The sequence below is a fragment of the Dermochelys coriacea genome, chromosome 8 (assembly GCF_009764565.3).
Source record: "Dermochelys coriacea isolate rDerCor1 chromosome 8, rDerCor1.pri.v4, whole genome shotgun sequence".
NCBI classification, from domain to species: domain Eukaryota; kingdom Metazoa; phylum Chordata; order Testudines; family Dermochelyidae; genus Dermochelys; species Dermochelys coriacea.
Genome location: NC_050075.1, coordinates 6,433,134 through 6,454,847, shown reverse-complemented (window position 1 = coordinate 6,454,847; position 21,714 = coordinate 6,433,134). Strand labels below are relative to the sequence as shown.

Sequence of the window (21,714 nt, the reverse complement as noted above, 5' to 3'; positions counted from 1 at the left end):
CAACAAAAGACTATCTATGGAGCCTAATCAGCTCTGTCTTTAAACAGTGGAGAGGGGCAGGTCACATAGTACTTGTGACTCAGGCAGACCATCAGGTAAAACACCTGTCCCCACCCTCTCTCTTGATGCCCTCAATCGGCACAGACTAAGTACAGTTCTACTGCCTTTTACTCATACAGTAAGAACATTTCTTTACCCCCCCACATTCAAGTTATTTGTAACCCAACCCCAGCCAAAATCTATCACTTGGGCAATACAGCTCTATTTGCTGGATACCTAGGTAGATTAGATGTGAATGTAAATACAATCTGGTCCTGAAGCCTTTCCCCCCAGCCCATCACTAGCTGCCAGGGAGAGCTCATTTAGACTTTGCTTACAGATCATAATTTGAAATTATTAGGTTGGCCAACATCACCGAAATGAATGCACTGACGTGGTCATAAAAACAACAGCTGTATAAGAAAGCTAGTCTATGTTCATACTTTTCAAATCTCTTATACTTTTCAGGTACACATTTTATCATACACTGTATATGCTTTTAAAGTGTGTATTAATGTTTCAATTTCAATTCAAATTTCCAAACAATCACTAAATTGGCAACACTGCATGTAACTAGTTCACAAAACTGGGGCCAGGGGGAGGTTGGGGAAATTCGGTGGAGGGTAAACACCCCCATGGGTGGGAGGGAGTAGGGAAATCCCTGCATGGCCCTTTTCATGTACTTACTGGAGGCAGGGGGAGAAGCTATTTGGGGCGTGACAGGTGAGAAAGGAAATACCACCTAGGACCGATGACGCTTTCCTGGTTACAGGTGTCCATTGAATTACTAGAGGTCACTATTTGCCTTCAGAACCACATACGTTAGTCAGGTGAGGTCCTGAGAAAGATTTCAAGGTTGGGAAAGTTCAACCCACGGCGTCTGAGCTTAGAACAGGCTCAGCTCCAATGCATGATGGGGGAGAGAGAGGTGTACTGGAGGGATAGTCCCAGCTCTCCTCTGGAGACCAGGACTAAAATCCTCGATGGGTGAAGATGGTCTGGATTCAAGGCCTCTCACCTTCAAATATCTCCATTTGTAAAGGTCACACACACTCCCCCGCCTGCAGACTTGGCCATGAGCCTCACAGGACCGGGATAGCAGGGGCTGCTAGACAGGGACCTAGAACAAGAGTAGCAAGAGGTGCTGCCAGAGGGGGATCAAGATGCATTTAAACCCTGGGCAGGGGAACCACTATGCTTGGCTCAGGCTGCTTCAATTAACCAAATGCCATCCTGCTTGCTCTTGCGAGCACCTTGCAGCAGGGCCTATTCCTTCCCCGAGGCCTTGCACAGCATCAAGAAGTCTGTCAGAAGTTAAATAAGATCACTTCTCCCCCGCACCACCCAATTTCCTGCACCGCAGAAAGTGCCAGTAGTTTACATGGCAACTGAGTTATCTTTTTTGTACACAAGAAGTCTTAAACCTTGGAGCCCAGAGGTCGTTACTCCCTCATTTCCTCATCATTCGTTTCAAGTGGTGCTACTGCACTTTTGGTTTCGGTTACACTTCTCACTGCAGAAATAGCTGCACTCTTCCCCACTCATCCATGACGATGAACAAAGACAATTTCAGGGGGGCTGCCTGGAAAGTAGAGAAGAAGGTGAAGTTGGATTATTTCCCAAAGCACTGGAGGGGAGGGATTAAGAGGTAAAATACTCCAAATGCAGAATGAATCCTGTAGGACTGAGCTTGAGTTCCCTAAACCACTACAGCACTCCTATTGTTCGGGGGAGGGGGGGTCAGGGATGGGGACCCCACCTCCGACATACTCCAGGCCACCAGAAATTGCTCCCTCCTGGCTTGAGATGCTTTTAGGGGCTGCTGAGCTTCCCACAGTGATGGGACATTGATTGCATGGTCTAGGTCTGCACTGAGGATCTTTGGAAATTCTGCCACCAATGAGTGCTGGGCACTAACCAGCACTAACAACAGCAGGAGCAGACATGGAGCTCGGGATGTTACAGTTAGTGCACATGGTGGTTACAATGATGATGGCTTGTTTCTGCTGGAGCTATAGCTAGTGGAGCTTCATCACCACAGCAGTAAGGGCCAGATAAGGACCTAGATCGATAGATGGATGCCCTGGGGCTAAACCATCAGTGGCAGGGGTAATGTCAGAGAATCGGTGTTGCAAAGGGAGCCCCTTTGAGGAGGATTTCTCCCTCCTATCACTGAGTGACTTAGGTGTCCTCATCCACTCAACAGGGAGCAGCCAGGACTTGAATTCACAGCCACGCCCTCCCAGAGAAATTCCTCACACATGAAAACAAAGACCCCTGGTCTCAGTGTGTCAGGTTCCCTTGGAATTTCTGGCAGGTGGCGGAGAGTGAGTTTAGGGCAATCTCCTCTGAGCACAGGGACAAAACAAACAGGCCTCCCAGACCTTTGGGGATCATCTCTCTATGCTTGGCTTGCCAGTGAATAGAAGCAGCTTGTCTCTAGTTGTGCAGTTTGGGGTGGCCCCCAGCTATGCAGACAAACAGGCCCCACCCTCAGGAGTCAGAGTTACACAAGGATGCCGTGCCCAAGAGGGCAGCAGTAGCTCACCATCACATTTGCCAGCAGTTGCGCGTTGCTGTCAATCTTCCTGTTTCCAAGCAAACAGAGACACTTGATGTGGTGCTCTGGATTCTTCTTCCAACAGAGGTGTCACATCTCCACTAAGTCAATAGAATTATTCCGAATTCACCCCCCCATGACTCAAAGCAGTAACTGCCTCACAGCTTCCACCGATAGATGCCTACTTAGAACATTCTCAATGAGCAGCGAGTGGGTCAGAGCAACCACTAGACCTGCTTTGTTCTTGAATCTAACCTGCTCATGCCCACAGGGCTGACAGGACCAGCACTGAAGCGACCTTCATACAATAGCTTTAGCCCCTTTTAAAACATCCTCCCGCAAAATGCTCTCGCTCTTCCCAACAGATGGCAGCAACATGGGTTAAATGCCAGCTGCTACGTTAGGTGACCCACCCTCAAACCAGCTGTGTTTTGGGGATTATGAGTTTGCATTGCAACCTTGTCCCTCTGCTTGGGTTGTCTGTTTGTTGTACATGGGGTAGCAGGGTATGGTAAGCTACTAGGAGAGTGGGTTCAAATTTTTTTTGATGGAACAGGTTTTACTTTGGAAAATGCCCTTTTGTAGAGCCCTGCAAATCCACGGGTATCCGCTTTATATCCGTGGACCATTTTTGTGGATAGCCGCTCAGATGCAAATTAATAAATAAATTTTATTAATTAATTAACTAATTAATTAATTATATTTTATATTAATACTTAATTAATTAATAAATTTTGCATCCGCACAGGGCTCTGATGGTAAGAACTGGGCAGGCAGTGGTGAGGAACCGTGGTGCGGACCCTCCACCTGCCCACGGTGCGGGGATAAGGGGACTGAGAGCAGCCCCTGGCCGTGTCCCTGCCCTCCAGGCTCCCCACCCGGCCAAGGGCAGGTGGAGGGTCAGCAACTCCTTGCTGGCTCTCCACAGCTGCCTGTACAGCAACCCCTGCCCCGGCTCTGGTGGAGGGGGAAGCAGAGGGGGGACGGTGCCTTGGAGCCTCAGCCCGGCCACGGTAAACAAAGCCCTGCAAATCTGAGGATATCCACAGACAATTTTTGTGGATCGCGGATTGGATGTGGATACATTTTTGTATCCGTGCAGGGCTTTACCCTTATGTCCAAATTGTAATGTTTTGTGGGAACACGCTGATTGCAAAGAAATTTTTGGTGGCACTGTCTAAACAAATCATTTTGACGTTCTTGTTTTGATAATTTCAAAACCTATGTTCCACGTTATTTCATTTTGATGTTGATGTTTAAATTATTATATTTATAATAACAGTTGGAAGTTCCAAAAAAAGTTTCAATTTGGAAACATCAATTTGGCAAAAAAGTTTTGACATTTCAATGCCCCCCCTTCCCCCCGCCGATTCAGAATGGAAACAATTTCTAAAATGTTGGAATTTCCTGCACAACGGATATTCGCATTTCCAACCAGCAACACTTACTAGGATCTGAGGGCAATTTTAAAATAAGTAATTGTTGGGTGAATATTACAGGTTTGGCACATGTGCTTTGAATGCCCCATTAGCAGCTTGTAAAGCATATCAAACCATGAATGGGATCAGAGGTGAGGGCAGGAAGGACAGTTTTTTACTTCAGCTTTATTGTATCAATATCCACACAAATACCTGATATCCAGAATTGTAACCACAGTCCATTCCATAAAGGTACAGAAATCCAGTCCAGATTTTTCATAGAGGAAAAGGGAAGCTTACATAGGCTATTGCCAGGGAATGAACAATGGGTTTAATTAACCAACCTCTTCCCAGTTCAGACCGATCCTGGACTGGATTTCTGTTTCCATTTGGAGCAGATTCCGGGTCACACAGCACTTGGAGAACTCCTGACAGCTCCGTATTTTGGAATTAAACCATGAAGTTCCTGGATGGTTTTTGCACGTACCATTCCCGCTATTTCCCCTGGGTATCCCATTCCCCACTCCACCAGAAAGACAGATTTCCCACAGAAAATACCCATGGGAGTGAAGGTAGCATGCAGCAGCCAATGTGATCAGATAACAGAACTAGGTAGCACTCAGCCTTACACAGGGTTCTGAGAAGATGGGCTCTCTCTCACATGAAGGTCTTGCAATAAGTGAACTGGAGTCGTTCCATGGTCAGCAACATTAAGGTTTTATTTCTGTGGTTTAAAATGTTTCTTATATCACAGTAACTTCCTGGGTTAGTGACACATTTGGACATGAGTCCTCTTGCACCAATTCAGACAATCTCTTCCCCCCCCAAAATCCCCACCCCATGACCACCTGGGTGGTCTGCACTGCTTGCAACGTTACACTCTTCTGTGGTATGTTTTTCTAAGTGAATCTTCTTCCAAGGGGAACTGAACGACCTCCGAAGCCCCTTAAAAGCTACAGTGACATCTAGGCTGTGTGAACGTAATGGCTCAGACACGGGGACAGGCTTTCACAGGACTCCCGGGGCAGCTTAGTCGTCCCCTCCGCAAATGGCCAGCAGAGCTTTGCGGTAATCGCCGGAGGTGTCCTTCTGCAATAAGGAAACAAACGCCAGAGAGAAATAAAAAGCCAGAATCCATCTGGGATCTCGGCCTCTGCAAATCAGTCTCACCCTCTGGGAGGGAGGAGAATCTTGTGTCAACCCGTTAAGGGGAGCGCAATCTGGCCCTTGAAGCATTTTGATCTCCTCCAGCAAAAGGCAGTGATCAATACTGCTGGTGCACAGACATTATGGGGACAAGCCTCTTAGAAGTACCTTAGAAATTTTCACTCACAATGTTCACTGCCTGCCTGGTACATTTAAAGGGTGAATGGACAAAGTGCCAGTTACCATCCAGCAGGGCACAAACCTGCATCCCCTGGTAGAGGGACTAGCTGGCTACCCAAGACAGTGGGGGCCAGACTTTCTAAAGCACCCAGCAGTCACCATTGTGACACCAATGGCCAGCGATTCAGAAGAGCCCAGGACATTCCCCTGCAGTCAACTTTAAGGGCAAAGGCGCAGCTAAGAGGCATGTCTTTAAAGCCTGGCCCACTCCTGGTCAATGATAGGGACAGTGCTCAGTGGGAATGTGACAGGGAAGTTCCTGACTGCGCCTCACCTCAATCATGTGGTGGAGCGACTTCTCATGCATCTCCTTGAACACACGCCGGATGTTCAGCAGATCGATCTCACTCCTGGACACCATGATCCTGGTGAGGGTTCTCTCATCGGTGCCGATGCCCTGGCAACGTGGGGAGAAAGTACAATAAGCAAAACGGGCAGGGCGGGAGCACGGTGGGGTCCCCTCCCACTGTTCCTCTAGCTGATAAATTAGATGAGTTCCCCAAATCTTTGGGCCCAGGGAAGCGTGGTAGCAGCAACACTGTCGTCGGACATAATGCGGGGCAGAGGCATTGCACCTGGAGCAGCCAGGTGGATGCTCCACCTGAACCCACGGAACGGAAAATACCAGCCACTGCTAGAGGGCCCCTCAGCTCCAGCCAGGCTGCAAAACACAAAGAGGGCCCGGTTGCCATGGGAATCCCAAACAGAGAGAGTTTATTTTCACCTTCATGGAGTCGTAGAGCTTGTCGGCAAAGAAAGCCGGCTTGTCCTTGACGCTCCGCACTGCAAGCAGAGAGAGAGAGAGAGAGAGAGAGAGAGAGAGAGTCTGGAAACCTTGCCAAGGACCAAGTAACCAGTCCTGCCCCACATCCCCAGCAATAGTAGTAAGTCTCCAGGATATCCCAGTGGGGGCTGGCATGGGGGAATCAGTCCCCACAGCATAGCCCCTCCAACAGCTTTTGCCTTGGGAGTGCTGTTTGCTCTCTGCTTCGGTATTGGTTGATCATAGGATGACTATGAGCTGCCAATGTGATATGGCTGTGAAAAAAGCTAATGCAGTTTTGGGATGCATCAGGAGAGGCATTTCCAGTAGGGATAAGGAGGTTTTAGTACCGTTATACAAGGCACTGGTGAGACCTCACCTAGAATACTGTGTGCAGTTCTGGTCTCCCATGTTTAAAAAGGATGAATTCAAACTGGAGCAGGTACAGAGAAGGGCTACTAGGATGATCCGAGGAATGGAAAACTTGTCTTATGAAAGGAGACTCAAGGAGCTTGGCTTGTTTAGCCTAACTAAAAGAAGGTTGAGGGGAGATATGATTGCTCTCTATAAATATATCAGAGGGATAAATATAGGAGAGGGAGAGGAATTATTTAAGCTCAGCACCAGTGTGGACACAAGAACAAATGGGTATAAACTGGCCACCAGGAAGTTTAGACTTGAAATCAGACGAAGGTTTTTAAACATCAGAGGAGTGAAGTTTTGGAATAACCTTCCAAGGGAAGCAGTGGGGGCAAAAGATCTATCTGGTTTTAAGATTCTACTCGATAAGTTTATGGAGGAGATCGTATGATGGGATAATGGGATTTTGGTAAGTAATTGATCTTTAAATATTCAGGGTAAATAGGCCAAATCCCCTGAGATGGGATATTAGATGGATGGGATCTGATTTACTATAGAAAATTCTTTCCTGGGTATCTGGCTGGTGAATCTTGCCCATGTGCTCAGGGTTTAGCTGATTGCCATATTTGGGGTCGGGAAGGAATTTTCCTCCAGGGCAGATTGGAGAGGCCCTGGAGGTTTTTTTGCCTTCCTCTGTAGCATGGGGCATGGTTGACTGGAGGGAGGCTTCTCTGCTCCTTGAAGTTTTGAACCATGATTTAAGGACTTCAATAGCTCAGACATGGGTGAGGTTTTTCATAGGAGTGGGTGGGTAAGATTCTGTGGCCTGCGCTGTGCAGGAGGTCGGACTAGATGATCAGAATGGTCCCTTCTGACCTTAGTATCTATGAATCTATTTCAGAGGGAGCAACCACCCTCCCTGTATGTTAGCGGGACTGGGATAGGAACCCAGGGGGAAAACCTGATCCCAATGAAATCAATGGCAAAACTCCCAATGACTTCAGTGGGGTCAGAATTTCACCCTAGATCTCAACTTCACAGCTTAGGCCACTCTCCAAGATCTCTCCCCACCCCGAATCCAGGCAGGCAATTAGCAGGCTCTGAATTATCCAGTTGTCTCATCTCCACTGAATGGACCAGAACCAACCCCCGATTTTCTTTTGTTTGCCCCTAGTATGATTTTGATTATGGCTTTCATACAGAAAACGAGAATAAAAGACAGCTTTCCCGATACCATCACAATATTTAAATAATACAATCCCTTCCTAACAATGGGCCCCACCCAGTTCCCATTGCGTTCACTTGCAAAACTCTCCTTGACTTCAGCAACGCAGGACTGGAGCCTATAGTACAGCACCATGAACTCACTATGGCCCCGATCCAGCCGAACACTCAAGGAGAGAAGAGGCACCCCAGAGCCAGCCCTAGAGAGGTGTGGTACGTGGGACTGCAGGTCTTAAAGTGGATTGCGATTTGCGTAACCTAGTAAAGGAACCCCCTGCATGGGCAATGGCAGAGAGCCCCACAGGACCATGCACCATCCCATACTGGGCCAGTGTACACAGTAGAATCCTGGGCCCCCCCACCCACTGAGCACACAGTGGGGAACTGACCTATGGCCACGAAGGCATCCCTCACGTCTCCAGACATGTGCTTCCGGATGGTGTGTGCCACGTCATGGTTGGTCATTTTAATGAACTCTTGGAACACTAGGGACCGAAGGAGAAGAGAGCAAGTCACAAGCCAGGGCATACAAAGTCCCAGCCCCCCAGTCCTGAGGCTGCTCTAAGTTCTGCTGCAGGCCAAACCAGCCTCAAGCTCACCCCAAGATTGGGGTGCAGGGGAGCAGGGTACAAAGCCACCTAAGTCCCTCCTTTGCATCCTTTCCCAAGCCACACCCCCCAGGACCTGAAGATCAAGCCCTCTGGTCTGTGTTTGGAAAGGCTAAGTAGGTGCCAGAAGGAACGGTTACAAAACAGCACATGGGTATTTCCTAAGGCAGGCGCAGCCGGCAACCAGAACCCAGAGACCCAGAGTTTGCCACTCTTTCCCTCAGGTGAAAGGAAAATGTCCACCCTCTTATCAGGGGCTGCATCACTATGGACGAGGCCATCACAAGCTCACTCTTCTAGGAAGCTGCAATGTGGGCACCACTGGTCAGATCGAAGAATTCACAACTAGTCAGAGGGCCAGATGCTGGTGATTAATGTGCTCCTACCTCTGCGGAGATGGGGGTAACTCCGGGTGCACAAAATGCTCAAGAAACGGGTTTCCAGGGATGTGGAGTCGCCACTGGAAACATCGGATAGTTTCTGCAAAACCAAGCAAGAGTGAAGGAGGAGAGGAGACAGGGCAGAGAGCAGGAGGGGGCATGCTGTACACCATTTCTTCCTGGGAGAATTGGTGGAAAAATTTAAGTTCAAAAAGCTTTTCAGAAGGAAAACAGCTTCTTTGACAAAACTGGGATTTTCATAAAATAAAGTCCATTTCTCTTGAAAATAGTTGGGTTTTCACTGAAAAACAGGAAAACCCAGACACAGAAATATTGTAGTTTTCCACAATCTGAAAAATTGCAACACAGAGGATTCCCCTGTGTTTTTGTTGAAAATATTTGACAGGGAAAGTTAATTATTTCCCAACCAACTTGGCTTCCTAGGTTTGATTCTGGTCCAGGGGGCTGAACTTGATGACGTCCTGAGGTCCCTTCCAGCCTCACATTTTTGTGATCTTATGTTTTACTCAGGCCTTGCCTACACACAAACACTGTAGCGCTTTAAAGATACACGGTGTAGTTAAAGAGATACGTGTGTGTGTGTGTGTGTGTGTGTGTGTGTGTGTGTGTGTGTGTGTGTGTGTGTGTGTGTGTGTGTATTGGTGCAAAGGTGCTTTATTCCTGTAGGGAACAGGAATAGCTTATACTGAAGTGAAGCCCCTTTATCCTGCCAGAACTGCGCCCACCCTAGGGATTGCACCGATTTCACTATTTCAGTAGAAAGTCACACGGCAAATAGAAATAGTAAAACCGGCCTAAAAACTGTGCAGGCCTGAGAGTCGCAAGTCATTAGTGAGCAGCGGTCACTCCTGAGCAGTGCTGTGGTCCTGACTGGGCTGTACACAATCGGAACGGCCCTGCCGGTGTGACCTCACACGCAAGTTGGGTGCGCCATTTTGAGAGCCAAATGGCCTCCTCTATGCGGCAAAAGCGCTGGCACACTGTTCTGGCGCCACTGCCCCGGTGCTCCCAAGACACGCTCCCTCAGCAGAGGTCTCAGCCTAAGCTACTGCAATCCGGGGAAGTTTTGCCCTTGACTTCAAAGGGAATAGGACTGGCTCCCAGCTGTTCCACATCTAGGCTGGAAAGGATCTGATCTTCCTTCTCCTCTCCCTAGTGCAGGACCTTCCCACTTAGTGTGGACCCTGCATAAGCAGCTTCCATTCAAGCTCCCAAGTGCACCTTGAGGCCTGGCCAGGCTCTAAGGTGGCGGTCCCAGAGCACATCCCATGGGGTCCCGTTGGGCACAGAGAGGCTTGTCAGTCTGTCTGGAGTCTGCAGACGACTCTGTAGATTCCTGGGAGGGCAGATATAAAGCTTGGGCCAGTGTAAATCAGGAGTAACCCCATGGCAGTCAATGGGGCTATGTGGTGTACAACTAAACTGGGCCCGGGGGCATCATTTCAGAAGAGTTCGGGAGGGGAGGGGAGGGTAAAGTTTGTGTGAACAAACCAAGGTGTGGGGGGGAACTGCCCCTGTTCCCCATAGCAAAATGTCTCCCCTGCTTGGGCCCACAGTGCTGCCCCCTCTGAAGGGACTTGGGACTGCTCCGGGACTCTGCCATTACTCACATTTCCCAGACACCCATCACCAGTCACTCGGGTTCCCATGGGGCTTTCTGGGAGGGGTGTGTGTGAGAAACTGAGGAGTTGGACCACTGCCTAGGCTGCTCCCCCAGGACACTGCGTGCATGGGCTCAGGCCTGGAGCCCACACTCCTGCAAAATTCCCCAGCTGGTGTCAAGGGAGAGCTCTGACAGAGACAGAAGTCAGGATTTGGCCCGTGGGAACGAGATGGAGAGCTCCCTGCACAGAGAACCCCTAGGAGGAGCCTGCAGCTGTGCAGCGGGCAGGCTTTTACTGCCCCCTCCCACTCCGGCACTGCAAACAAGCCAGGTAGGATCCTGTTAATCATGCAGATGGAGGGGTCAAAGAATAAAAGGGCAGGCACTCACCAGGCTCTCAGCAACCACCTGGCAGAGAGAAAGAGAGAGGGGGGGAAGAGAGGAAGGCAACAGGGTCAGAGATGTGCAGCACACGCCCTTTCCTGGGGGAGGCACCGATCATTTCCCCCTACCAAGAGAGCAGGAGGCAAGGGTGGCAGAAGAGGACTCGCGTTTACCTGGGGAGGCACCCACCGTTCTGGCCACTGAGTGGCTTGGCCATTCCCTTTGCTTCCCTGGCTGCTGAAAATGCCAGTGGTCACCAGGGCAGGCAATCAGGCTGTTCACAAGTGCATTAGGTAAAATATAGAAAACTCCATTACCCCTCCTCTGCTAACAACCCCTTAAAGGGAGGGCCCTCGTGTGGGGCAGAGGAGAACGGTGCGCACAGTGGAAATCCCGTTGGGAGTGGTGGTCTCCCAACAGGGTGATGGAGCATAAAAACATAAGAACGGCCCTACTGGGTCAGACCAAAGGTCTATCTAGCCCAGTATCCTGTCTTCTGACAGTGACCAGTGCCAGGTGCCCCAGAGGGAATGAACAGAACAGGGAATCATCAAGTGATTCATCCCGTCGCCTATTCCTAGCTTCTGGCAAACAGAGGCTAGGGACACCATCCCTGACCCTCATTATTATTCACAGAGCACCAACAATGCACCTGAAGTTTTGCAAACACATTGGAAGACAAGGCCCCTGCTCTGAAGAACTTGCAGGCTAAGGCAATGTCTGGGCTGCAGTCTCAGGGGGTGATTCCAGCTTTAATCTCATTGGCTCGGGTTCAGCAGCAGTGAAGGCGGTGGTGCGCACTTCAGCACAGGCTGCCCAACCCAGGGTAATTACAGGGCTAAGCATGAAGCTGCTGCCACTTCATTGCTCTGGTACCTGAGCTGGCTGGATTAAAGCTAGTTCAGGTAAGTCCACGTGAGCTGCAATCACACCCCGTGATTGCAGTGTGGACATACCCGGAGAAGGGGAGGAATGAGGACGTGACGGGCCACCTGTGCACATGCCAGAAAAGAGCTGGGTGATGCAAGGCCAAGCCATAGGAACTGGGAGGAGGTCAGGGGGTTTGCTTGGTGCAGTGAGAGGGAGAAGATGTTCCAAATGCAGACACAAAGGTGGCCCACAAAAATACATGGGGATCGTTGTTCTCTTCTGCCAGCCTTGAAAACCTACTCTGCCCTCTCTGAGCCCACGTGGGCAGGGAGGGCATTGGTCTTGCTATCTGATGAAATGGGAGATTATTCCCGTGCGTTCCTCCAGGGCTGAGCCATGGGGAGTAGTTTGGCTGGAATGGCCTGAATAGGGACCTGGGATTTGGAGTTCATCTGCTCAGCATAGGTCATTTTAGCCACTGATTGCTGCCTCTCTCTTTCTCCGGGACAATCAGCAGCAGGTCTGAATGAAGCACTGCACAGGAAGGCGTAGGAACGCACAGCAGCATGCAGTAGTGATGTTAGCCCCCCCTTTGCTGGTAGCAATGCTAACAACGTCCTCCAGGAGAACAGCACCAGCCGTGCTAATGAAAGGCACATGTCACCATGCTTCAAGCACAAAGAGCAGCGCATGGCGGGGCTACAGAGCTAGGGTGACCAGACAGCAAGTGTGAAAAATCGGAACGGGGGTGGGGGGTAATAGGCATCTATATAGGACAAAGCCCCAAATATTGGACTATCCCTATAAAATCGGGACCTCTCGTCACCCTACACGGAGCAGCCGCATCTGCAAGCATTGCAGCAGCAGACTATTCACATAGCCCTTGGAAGCCACCTCAGATAGTTCAGGCCAGTGAGATTCTTAAACAGGCTTTGGCGCTCCAGCTGGTGCAGTGCAAGGGGTGAGGGAGATGATTCTTGTCACGGGGGTTGAAGTGTGTGCTCTGTGGAGGGCAGAGCTGTGCCAAGGGGTCTCCATGCTTGACCCCCACCAGGCTAACCTTGCCTGGTTCCAGGTGACGAACCAACAGGGCACTCGCGCCATGCTCACTGGGGACCAGGGGTCTTTGAAGCAAGCCCAGGCTGGTTTAGGGGTTTGTGCTGAAATCATGAATTCAGCAGTTCCTGATTGATTCAGATTAGGAACCAGGTGCAGCCCATTCACTTCAGTTGCCTTCCACTCTGAGTCACTGCCAGCAAAACGCAAGGGATCGGTAACTCCCACAGATCAAAACCACAGCAGCTACTGGCGCCAGCCTGTGTGAAGCAAAAGCGCTGAGCTTCTCCCCGTGGGACAGCCTTCCTAAGCTAACTGCAGCGGTGGTGCCAGCAGGGGGATCTGACTTTTATTTGTGTGGCCCAGAAAAATGGTGGCTATTTTGCAAACTAGCTTCTGAACAATCAAGTGGTGGTGGTAGGGAGATGTTTCCTTTGATAAGATCATTTACAATCCAGGGTGCCGGACTGGAAGCTTCTCAGGAGAGGGACCTTGTCTTCTGTCATGGTTTGTAGCCATCATGTATGTTTACAGAGCTCTGCCAACAGCAATGGCTCCAGGATATTAGAACTAGGGCTTGCAGAAATCAAGGGTGGCAGTTTTACCCAAACACACATAGTTTTGTCCCAGAAACGGTTTCGCTTCACTGGGCATTTTTCTTGTGGGTTTATGCATGGGAACATCTGAGTCATGAAGCCAGTCTTTCCAAACATGGGGGCCTGATGTTGGACACCTGAAGCCGTGGCTTGATTTGCAGAGGTGCTGAGCTTTCACAGCTCCCATTGGAGCACCTCAGAAGACCAGGCTCCTTGTTTAGGTGCCGGATGTTAGGCTCCCAGTTTGAACGTTTTGGCTTTGCTGGCTTTCCAAGTGCAGTGGCTGGTGTCGTTCAAGGCAGGCAGAAGGAGAAAAGCGAAGGCAGGAGACAAACAGGGAAAGAGCCAGCAATCGCACTAACCAGCGTGAAGCTGCTGTGGAACCCAGGAAGGAAATCCCTCCGAATGCTCTGAACATTCTCTCTGAGTCAATGCCACAATGACCTCTGGGCAGACTGGAACGTTACAGCACTTCATTCAGGGCCTCGGACACCAACCAGCTCACTTACTCTATGTCTTATTAACTAATAAAATGATTGATTTAAATTCTAAAAGGAAGCACTGCCCTTGTAACTCCTCCCAGTTCTCCTAGCAGCACGGTGTGATTTCTGCAAGCCCCAGCTAGACAATTCTCATGGAAAATTTCATTGAGATTTTTCCTTTAGGTTAGGAAAAGAAGAGCTACTAAGCAACGCAAACTCTCTGAAGGCCCTGCACCTCAGTGCTGCGTGCAGGGAACCCAACAGAAACGGAGAGGGTAGGCGGTCTCGGGGTGGGCATTCTCAGATCCAAGGAGAGGTTGATAAATAACACCCACTCCCACACCCATGTCTGTGAGCATGTGTATACGTGTGCATGCCTGCTGGTGCAGTTCTCACCTTGGCATCTTCATGAGCTCGTGTGAGGTCTTCTCCTCCTTCGTCACGGTTGCCCTGTGTTTAAACATGACAGTAATAGAGAAAGGATCTTGGAAGAAAAGTCTGCTCAGAGTAGGAAGGGTCCTTGTCTCAGCTGCACACCCAAACAATATTGGATGGCCGAGCCTACTAGCGGTGGCAGAGAGAGAGAGTCTTTCACAGCCAAGTCACATGGTTGGTGGCAAAAGCCTTGGCTTGCTGACAACTGTTTGGTGACCTCTGCCTGGTTTCTAATGCACGTGAGTCTACATCCCAAAGGCCACGCATTTAGCGCTAATGGGCACCCTGGAGCCTGCACTCCCTTTTCACCCCTGCCAGGGGTCTCTCCAGAAGACACCTGACACACATGGATGGGCCTGGAAAGCCAGCGCTGCTGCTGCCTGTTCCATATTGAATTAGAGGACCAGAGTCCACGGTACCATCTGTGTAGCAATGTCCCTTTAAGTCACCTGGCTCCCCGGATCTTCCCTGTTCTCTGCAGTGACAGTATATTTATCAGGAGTTTAACTGGGGCACAAAGACTCCAGGACCATCCACAGTCAGATCTCCAGTCCCACCCCAACATGTGTGCACAGAGTACATTTCCTCCAACACTCCTTGACCAGCTGGGATAGAGCATCACTAAGTCCTGTTCGCTAAGTACAGGCTGCCTGAGAGCCCTGAGAATTTCCTGTCCAACTCAGTTACCATCTCAGAAATAGAGACGAGATGGGGCCAGATCCACAGCCGGGGTCAATCACCACAGCATCATGGACCTCAGAGCAGGAGGTTGGCTTTAGTAGAGCTACACCAATTGACACCAGCTGAGGATCTGGCCCAGGGACTCTAGAGACATTTTTGTCTGGTTTTATAGCTCTGTTCCCCGCTTTAAAAAACGTGCCCTAGAGCGTGACCTTTTCAACAGCCTGCAGTCTGACTGGATGGCCATTTGGCATGTTGCTTTCCTATAGGCCACAGGAACTAGAAGTGAAAGATTTGAGTGGGTACAGCCAACCAAAAGGCACACACCAAGGCATCCTGGTGTATTCCTGAGTTCTGCAAGCTGTCTTAGATTCTACCTGAAGAAACACAACCACATCCCTGTTAACTGTTGGGGAGAAGGAGGGCTATGAGGAAACTGGAGTTTTGAGAGGGATTAGATTGGAAAACCAGAGTCCCACAAGCAAAGCACACTGGACAAAGAGTGACCCTACCAGAGCCAGGGAGACAAGAATCCTCTTGAAGTGTCCTGATGTGTCAGAGCTCAGCGCATCCTCCAGAGATTTGTGATATGCTGAGGAGAAAGGAGCGCAAAACCACACACAATATAAATGTGCATCCCATCTCAAAGAGTCAGCCACCGCCTTCTGCTTATGCATCCGTTTTTGCTCAGGCAGCTGATCATGCTTGCCACACAGGCCCTGGGGCTGGAATAGGGCAGGTGAGAGTGATCCTTTCACCTACGGCCTGTGTATCCAGCTGCCTTATTTGCACGCAATAAAATGAATGCACAATAGCTTTTACAGGCACAATTTTGGACACGGAACAGTGGGTGCTCGGAATTGGAGGTTGGCTGAAAAGCCTTCACTTGGATCCCACATGGAAAAGGTCAAGCCCTTTGTTCCACAGATTCCATAATGAAAGGGCCAGATGGAGGAAGACTGGGCTGAGGAGAGGGCAAGTGTAGGACATGAGTCACGGCGAGGCTCCAGGACGGGCATGTACTGCTGGATGGAGATGCCTAGTCCAGGGCAGCGAGTGTTTGGGAGAGAAGGGGAGGAGCTTGGAATCGGATCCTGGACTCTCCCGTTTTCTAACAACTGACGCTCAGGGAGAAGTGATGGTGATGGGCACTAAGACAAGAGCCTAGGTAGACAGGCATGGATCCCGTTTGCTGAGGATGGAGATGCAGGAAATCCAGGACTTGTGCCTAGCACCTCATACATTTCTATTGCTCCTAAATGGAGGCAAGGGCCACGTGGGAGATGCTGGCCATGCCTAGAAGGCTTCAGGTGCCTTCATAGCGCTGTGTGAGGAACCCAAGCCTGGAGCAGCAACGGTACATAGACCACTTACCCCAGCAGAGCTGTGCTGGGGGGAGCTTGGGTAGCATTGGTCTTGAGTCCCTCACTTTCAATAATGCCGAAATGTAGCCCTCTTCTCCCCAGGCTCACTGCTCATGCAGATTCCCCCCGGCATTTCTCTAAGATCTCTCCTCCGGCTTCCTTACCTGCTTTATATGCCTCGTTAATAGCCTGGATCTCCCGATTGTTCCGAGTGGCCAAAATTTCAATGAGAATGTTCTCATCGGTGCCAACCCCCTGGAAGCACAAAGGGAAGAGAACAGCACGTCCTACATTAGCGATGCACAGCACACTGCAGGATGGGAAGTGCTTTCCGGAGGGATGTTGCTGGTGAAGTTAGGATGAAAACCCTCCCGGCTGGGCATTTCCACATCATCCCAGTCACACAATAAGGAAGATCTCTTTAATCACAGCAATGCTTTGTTTTGTGAGACAAAATCCATAAGCACACGGTAACTCCAGGGTAAATACCCTGTTGCTATGTCCTCATTTCTGTTTATTTACTCTGTATTTGTAGAGACTGGAGAACCCCCTCAAGGCAGTGACACCTAACCCTGTGTTTATGGACCTCAAGGCAAGTCATGACTAATTCACAACACAGCAAACAGAAGCTATTCTCCTTGAATTGCTGGCTTGGTTCCTCTCCCCCATAGTTATCAGGGGATTCTCTCATTGCAGTTAGGCATTCAGTGATCCACTGGCCCGTGAAGAGCTCTCAGGATTCAAGGAGGCAAGAAAAATCCCTTTTGCCCTGAAAATCCTACAGGTGCCCATTGGGTTTTTAAAGGGAAGTTCTGCTGTTCTAAATGCTGAGAGCTGCAGCAGGCTCTGGAGATGGTAGGATGATAGGTTCTCTATCCTCATCATGTTTTCTTGTTGTGGTAGGGATGTTTACGACACATGGGATGCATAGCAAGTCTCTGAGCTGCACCTGACCCAGGGCTGCTGCTCTTTCTCTTCACTGACAAATGGTGCTGTCCCAGGTTGTCACATTTTGTTCTCCCTCCCATTATAGCTCCTATCCCAAACTCCTGCTGGCATGGCCTCGTGGGTAGAGCATTGCACGGGCCCTCAGTGAACCTGTGTCCTATTCCCAGCTCTGCCCCGGCCTGCTGAATAACCATGGGCACGTGACTTCACCTCCCCGTGAGTCATTTTCCCCACCTGTCATGATATTGACCCCCTTTTGTAAAGAGCTTTGAGATCTACTGATGACAAGAACGGTATGACAGCTAGGTATTCTGATTCTGATTATTTCTGCTTTGGGTCTGGGCCCATCCCCTGCCTCTCTCCCTGTTAGTTTGTTGCAACAGAAGAAGCAAACAGAAGTCGCCAACTGGATGAAAGATGCCATCCTATGGCATTGCTCCCATGCATTGGCCATGCAGCACTGGAAGCCTGGCTAGAGCGCAGCGGGAGCACCATGTCCGACACAGCTGTGGAGAATTTTTTGACTGAACAATTTACCTCCATGGCCTTCTTCAGCTGCTTGGCATCAAACTGTGCCGGTGTCATCATCAGTCCAAGGATCAGCTTGGCCAAGCTTCCCGACAGCTCTGATTTCAGATCGGCCATCAGATCCTGCAAAAGGGATGGATGTCAAGATGTTTAACTCTGTCTTCCTCACCAGTCACAGCTCAGAGCACCTAGTGATGGAAGAAGTCACAGCTCTCCCCTAATCTTCAGTGCTCCCTGCTGGCCAGTAAGGGGAAAGGTGCAGAACGCAGGAATAGGAGAGGGGAGCAAAGAAGAAATACCATGGGCAAATACTTAGGCTACCCTGTGCCTCAGTGCCCCATCTGTAAAAAGGGGCTAAATACTTCCGCACTTTGGGTGGCATGAGGAGAAAGTCCATCAATGAGTGTGAAGTGCACGTACTATGGAGACATGGAAATAGTATATTTAGGCCCAAATTCTCAAGTGTCTCATAGAATATAGAATAGAATACAAGGGTTGGAAGAGACCTCAGGAGGTCACCTAGTCTAACCCCCTGCTCAAAGCAGGACCAATCCCCAACTAAATCATCCCAGCCAGGGCTTTGTCAAGCCTGACCTTAAAAACATCTAAGGAAGGAGATTCCACCACCTCCCTAGGTAATGCATTCCAGTGTTTCACCACCCTCCTAGTGAAAAAGTTTTTCCTAATATCCAACCTAAACCTCCCCCACTGCGACTTGAGACCATTACTCCTCATTCTGTCATCTGCTACCACTGAGAACAGTCTAGAACCCCCTCTTTGGAACCCCCTTTCAGGTAGTTGAAAGCAGCTATCAAATCCCCCCTCATTCTTCTCTTCCACAGACTAAACAATCCCAGTTCCCTCAGCCTCTCCTCATAAGTCATGTGCTCCAGTCCCCTAATCATTTTTATTGCCCTCCGCTGGATTCTTTCCAATTTTTCCACATCCTTCTTGTAGTGTGGGGCCCAAAACTGGACAAAGTACTCCAGATGAGGCCTCACCAATGTCGAATAGAGGGGAACGATCACATCCCTCTATCTGCTGGCAATGCCCCTACTTATACAGCCCAAAATGCCATTTGCCTTCTTGGCAACAAGGGCACACTGTTGACTCATATCCAGCTTCTCATCCACTGTAACCCCTAGGTCCTTTTCTGCAGAACTGCTGCCTAGACATTCGGTCCCTAGTCTGTAGCGGTGCATGGGATTCTTCCATCCTAAGTGCAGGACTCTGCACTTGTCCTTGTTGAGCCTCATCAGATTTCTTTTGGCCCAATCCTCTAATTTGTCTAGGGCCCTCTGTATCCTATCCCTACCCTCCAGCGTATCTACCTCTCCTCCCAGTTTAGTGTCATCTGCAAATTTGCTGAGGGTGCAATCCATGCCATCCTCCAGATCATTTATGAAGATATTGAACAAAATTGGCCCGAGGACCGATCCTTGGGGCACTCCACTTGATACTGGCTGCCAACTAGACATGGAGCCATTGATCACGACAATCTAGCCAACTTTCTATCCACCTTATAGTCCATTCATCCAGCCCATACTACTTTAACTTGCTGGCAAGAATACTGTGGGAGACCACGTCAAAAACTTGGCTAAAGTCAAGGAACAACACGTCCACTGCTTTCCCCTCCTCCACAGAGCCAGTTATCTCATCATAGAAGGCAATTAGATTAGTCAGGCATGACTTGCCCTTGGTGAATCTATGCTGACTGTTCCTGATCACTTTCCTCTCCTCTAAGTGCTTCAGAATTAATTCCTTGAGGACCTGCTCCATGATTTTTCCAGGGACTGAGGAGAGGCTGACTGGCCTGTAGTTCCCAGGATCCTCCTTCTTCCCTTTTTTAAAGATGGGTACTACATTACCCTTTTTCCAGTCGTTTGGGACTTCCCCCAGTCGCCATGAGTTTTCAAATATAATGGCCAATGGCTCTGCAATCACATCCACCAACTCCTTTAGCACTCTCGGATGCAGCGCATCCGGCCCCATGGACTTGTGCTCGTCCAGCTTTTCTAAATAGTCCCGAACCACTTCTTTCTCCACAGAGGGCTGGTCACCTCCTCCCCATGCTGTGCTGCCCAGCGCAGTAGTCTGGGAGCTGACCTTGTTCGTGAAGACAGAGGCAAAAAAAGCATTGAGTACATTAGCTTTTTCCACATCCTCTGTCACTAGGTTGCCTCCCTCATTCAGTAAGGGGCCCACACTTTCCTTGACTTCCTTCTTGTTGCTAACATACCTGAACAAACCCTTCTTGTTACTCCTAACATCTCTTGCTAACTGCAACTCCAGGTGTGATTTGGCCTTCCTGATTTCACTCCTGCATGCCCAAGCAATATTTTTATACTCTTCCCTGGTCATTTGTCCAATCTTCCACTTCTTGTAAGCTTCTTTTTTGTGTTTAAGATCAGCAAGGAGTTCACTGTGAAGCCAAGCTGGTCGCCTGCCATATTTACTATTCTTTCCACACATCGGGATGGTTTGTCCCTGTAACCTCAATAAGGATTCTTTAAAATACCAGCCAGCTCTCCTGGACTCCCTTTCCCCCTCATGTTATTCTCTCAGGGGATCCTGCCCATCAGTTCCCTGAGGGAGTCAAAGTCTGCTTTTCTGAAGTCCAGGGGCCGAATTCTGCTGCTCTCCTTTCTTCCCTGTGTCAGGATCCTGAACTTGACCATCCCATGGTCACTGCCTCCCAGGTTCCCATCCACTTTTGCTTCCCCTACTAATTCTTCCCGGTTTGTGAGCAGCAGGTCAAGAAGAGCTCTGCCCCTAGTTGGTTCCTCCAGCACTTGCACTAGGAAATTGTCCTCTACACTTTCCAAAAACTTCCTGGATTGTCCGTACACCGCTGTATTGCTCTCCCAGCAGATATCAGGGTGACTGAAGTCTCCTATGAGAACCAGGGCCTGCGATCTAGTAACTTCTGTGAGTTGCCGGAAGAAAGCCTTGTCCACCTCATCCCCCTGGTCTCCTCTCATTATGAATGCCTCCGTTCTGGGATGCCCCACAGGAGACCCCATTTCACAGGCATGAGCTCAGCTCTTGGAAGATCAAACCCCCAGTTGTCTAAAGTTGGACACTCAAAACTTGAGGCATCCAAAAATTGGGGCCATTTTGAAAACATGGTCCTTAATGATAGGATTATTTGGGCGAGAACGGACAGAAGGGCTTTCCACTAAAAACCCAACTCCTTCCTGGCTGGGATTTCTCTCGCAGGAAAGGGATAAATACAAAGATGCTGAACTCTGTCTGAGTCTTTCCCCCACCCTTCACAGCTTCGTCAGACCTGGGGGAGACAGAGGAGACAGTAGTGGGAAAGAGAAGGTGAAAATGAGCAACCAGACAGAAGGGAAAGAGCAGAAAGGAAGGGAAGATGGCAGGAAGCAGCAGGGGAAAAGGAGCCAGCGTCATTACCCTGCCAAAGTGAGACTTGTAGGTTCTCAAGATTTCCTGTCTCTGGGCGTTGCTCCTCTGTGTGACCACATCGATGATGGCACCTTCGTCAGTGCCTGCAATGACACCAGAAACCCACGTGAAGACCAGGGGACCTCGCACTAAAGGGATGGGCCTGGAGGACAGGTAGGCACAGACTGAGCCAGTCCAGGCTCTAGACACTCAGCAAAGTCCAAGCTCCTGAGACGTGTTTGCTGCCACAAGGCCTGTGAGGTGGGAAGTTGGGTTTCTAGGGGTCTGGGAGCCCCGCTATCTCGACCCTTCTCACCAGGAACGTGAGGGGCTTGGGGCAGAGGCCTTTCCCACTCTAAGGCCATTTCTAACAACGGGCCTGGTATTCAGAGTCAGTCTGGAATGGCTGGGACACTATGTACATCACATCCAAGGCAGTGGTGTCACACGATCACCCCAAATCAGCAGCACTCCCCAGAGGTGCTTGTGCAGCATCTGCCAGCCACGGGGGAGCACCTGACCAGAGAGCTGAGCAAAGCTGGCAACAGCAACTTCTGCCAGCAAAACAAACGAGCATGTGGGGGAGAATTTTCAAGTGTC

General features: G+C 49.8%; 1 protein-coding gene across 6 annotated transcripts in view; it reads right to left on the bottom strand.

Moving 5' to 3' along the window:
• Window positions 1-4,713: 4,713 nt before the first annotated feature.
• The window catches only part of ANXA6 (annexin A6), a 42,887-nt gene continuing 25,886 nt past the window's right edge, over window positions 4,714-21,714 (bottom strand). For 3 of the 6 annotated variants that reach the window (XM_038413560.2, XM_043491049.1, XM_043491050.1), the window contains 11 exons: window positions 21,124-21,218; window positions 17,716-17,829; window positions 16,395-16,485; window positions 15,379-15,458; window positions 14,147-14,200; window positions 10,753-10,770; window positions 8,745-8,838; window positions 8,140-8,235; window positions 6,128-6,186; window positions 5,678-5,800; window positions 4,714-5,106 (listed from right to left, as the gene is read on the bottom strand). In XM_038413560.2, the coding sequence (XP_038269488.1) occupies window positions 5,047-5,106; window positions 5,678-5,800; window positions 6,128-6,186; window positions 8,140-8,235; window positions 8,745-8,838; window positions 10,753-10,770; window positions 14,147-14,200; window positions 15,379-15,458; window positions 16,395-16,485; window positions 17,716-17,829; window positions 21,124-21,218 (884 nt within the window). In that variant the 3' untranslated portion in view covers window positions 4,714-5,046. The remainder of the gene's footprint in view (window positions 5,107-5,677; window positions 5,801-6,127; window positions 6,187-8,139; window positions 8,236-8,744; window positions 8,839-10,752; window positions 10,771-14,146; window positions 14,201-15,378; window positions 15,459-16,394; window positions 16,486-17,715; window positions 17,830-21,123; window positions 21,219-21,714) is intronic. The other 3 variants (XM_038413563.2, XM_043491051.1, XM_043491052.1) reach the window with 1 other exon arrangement.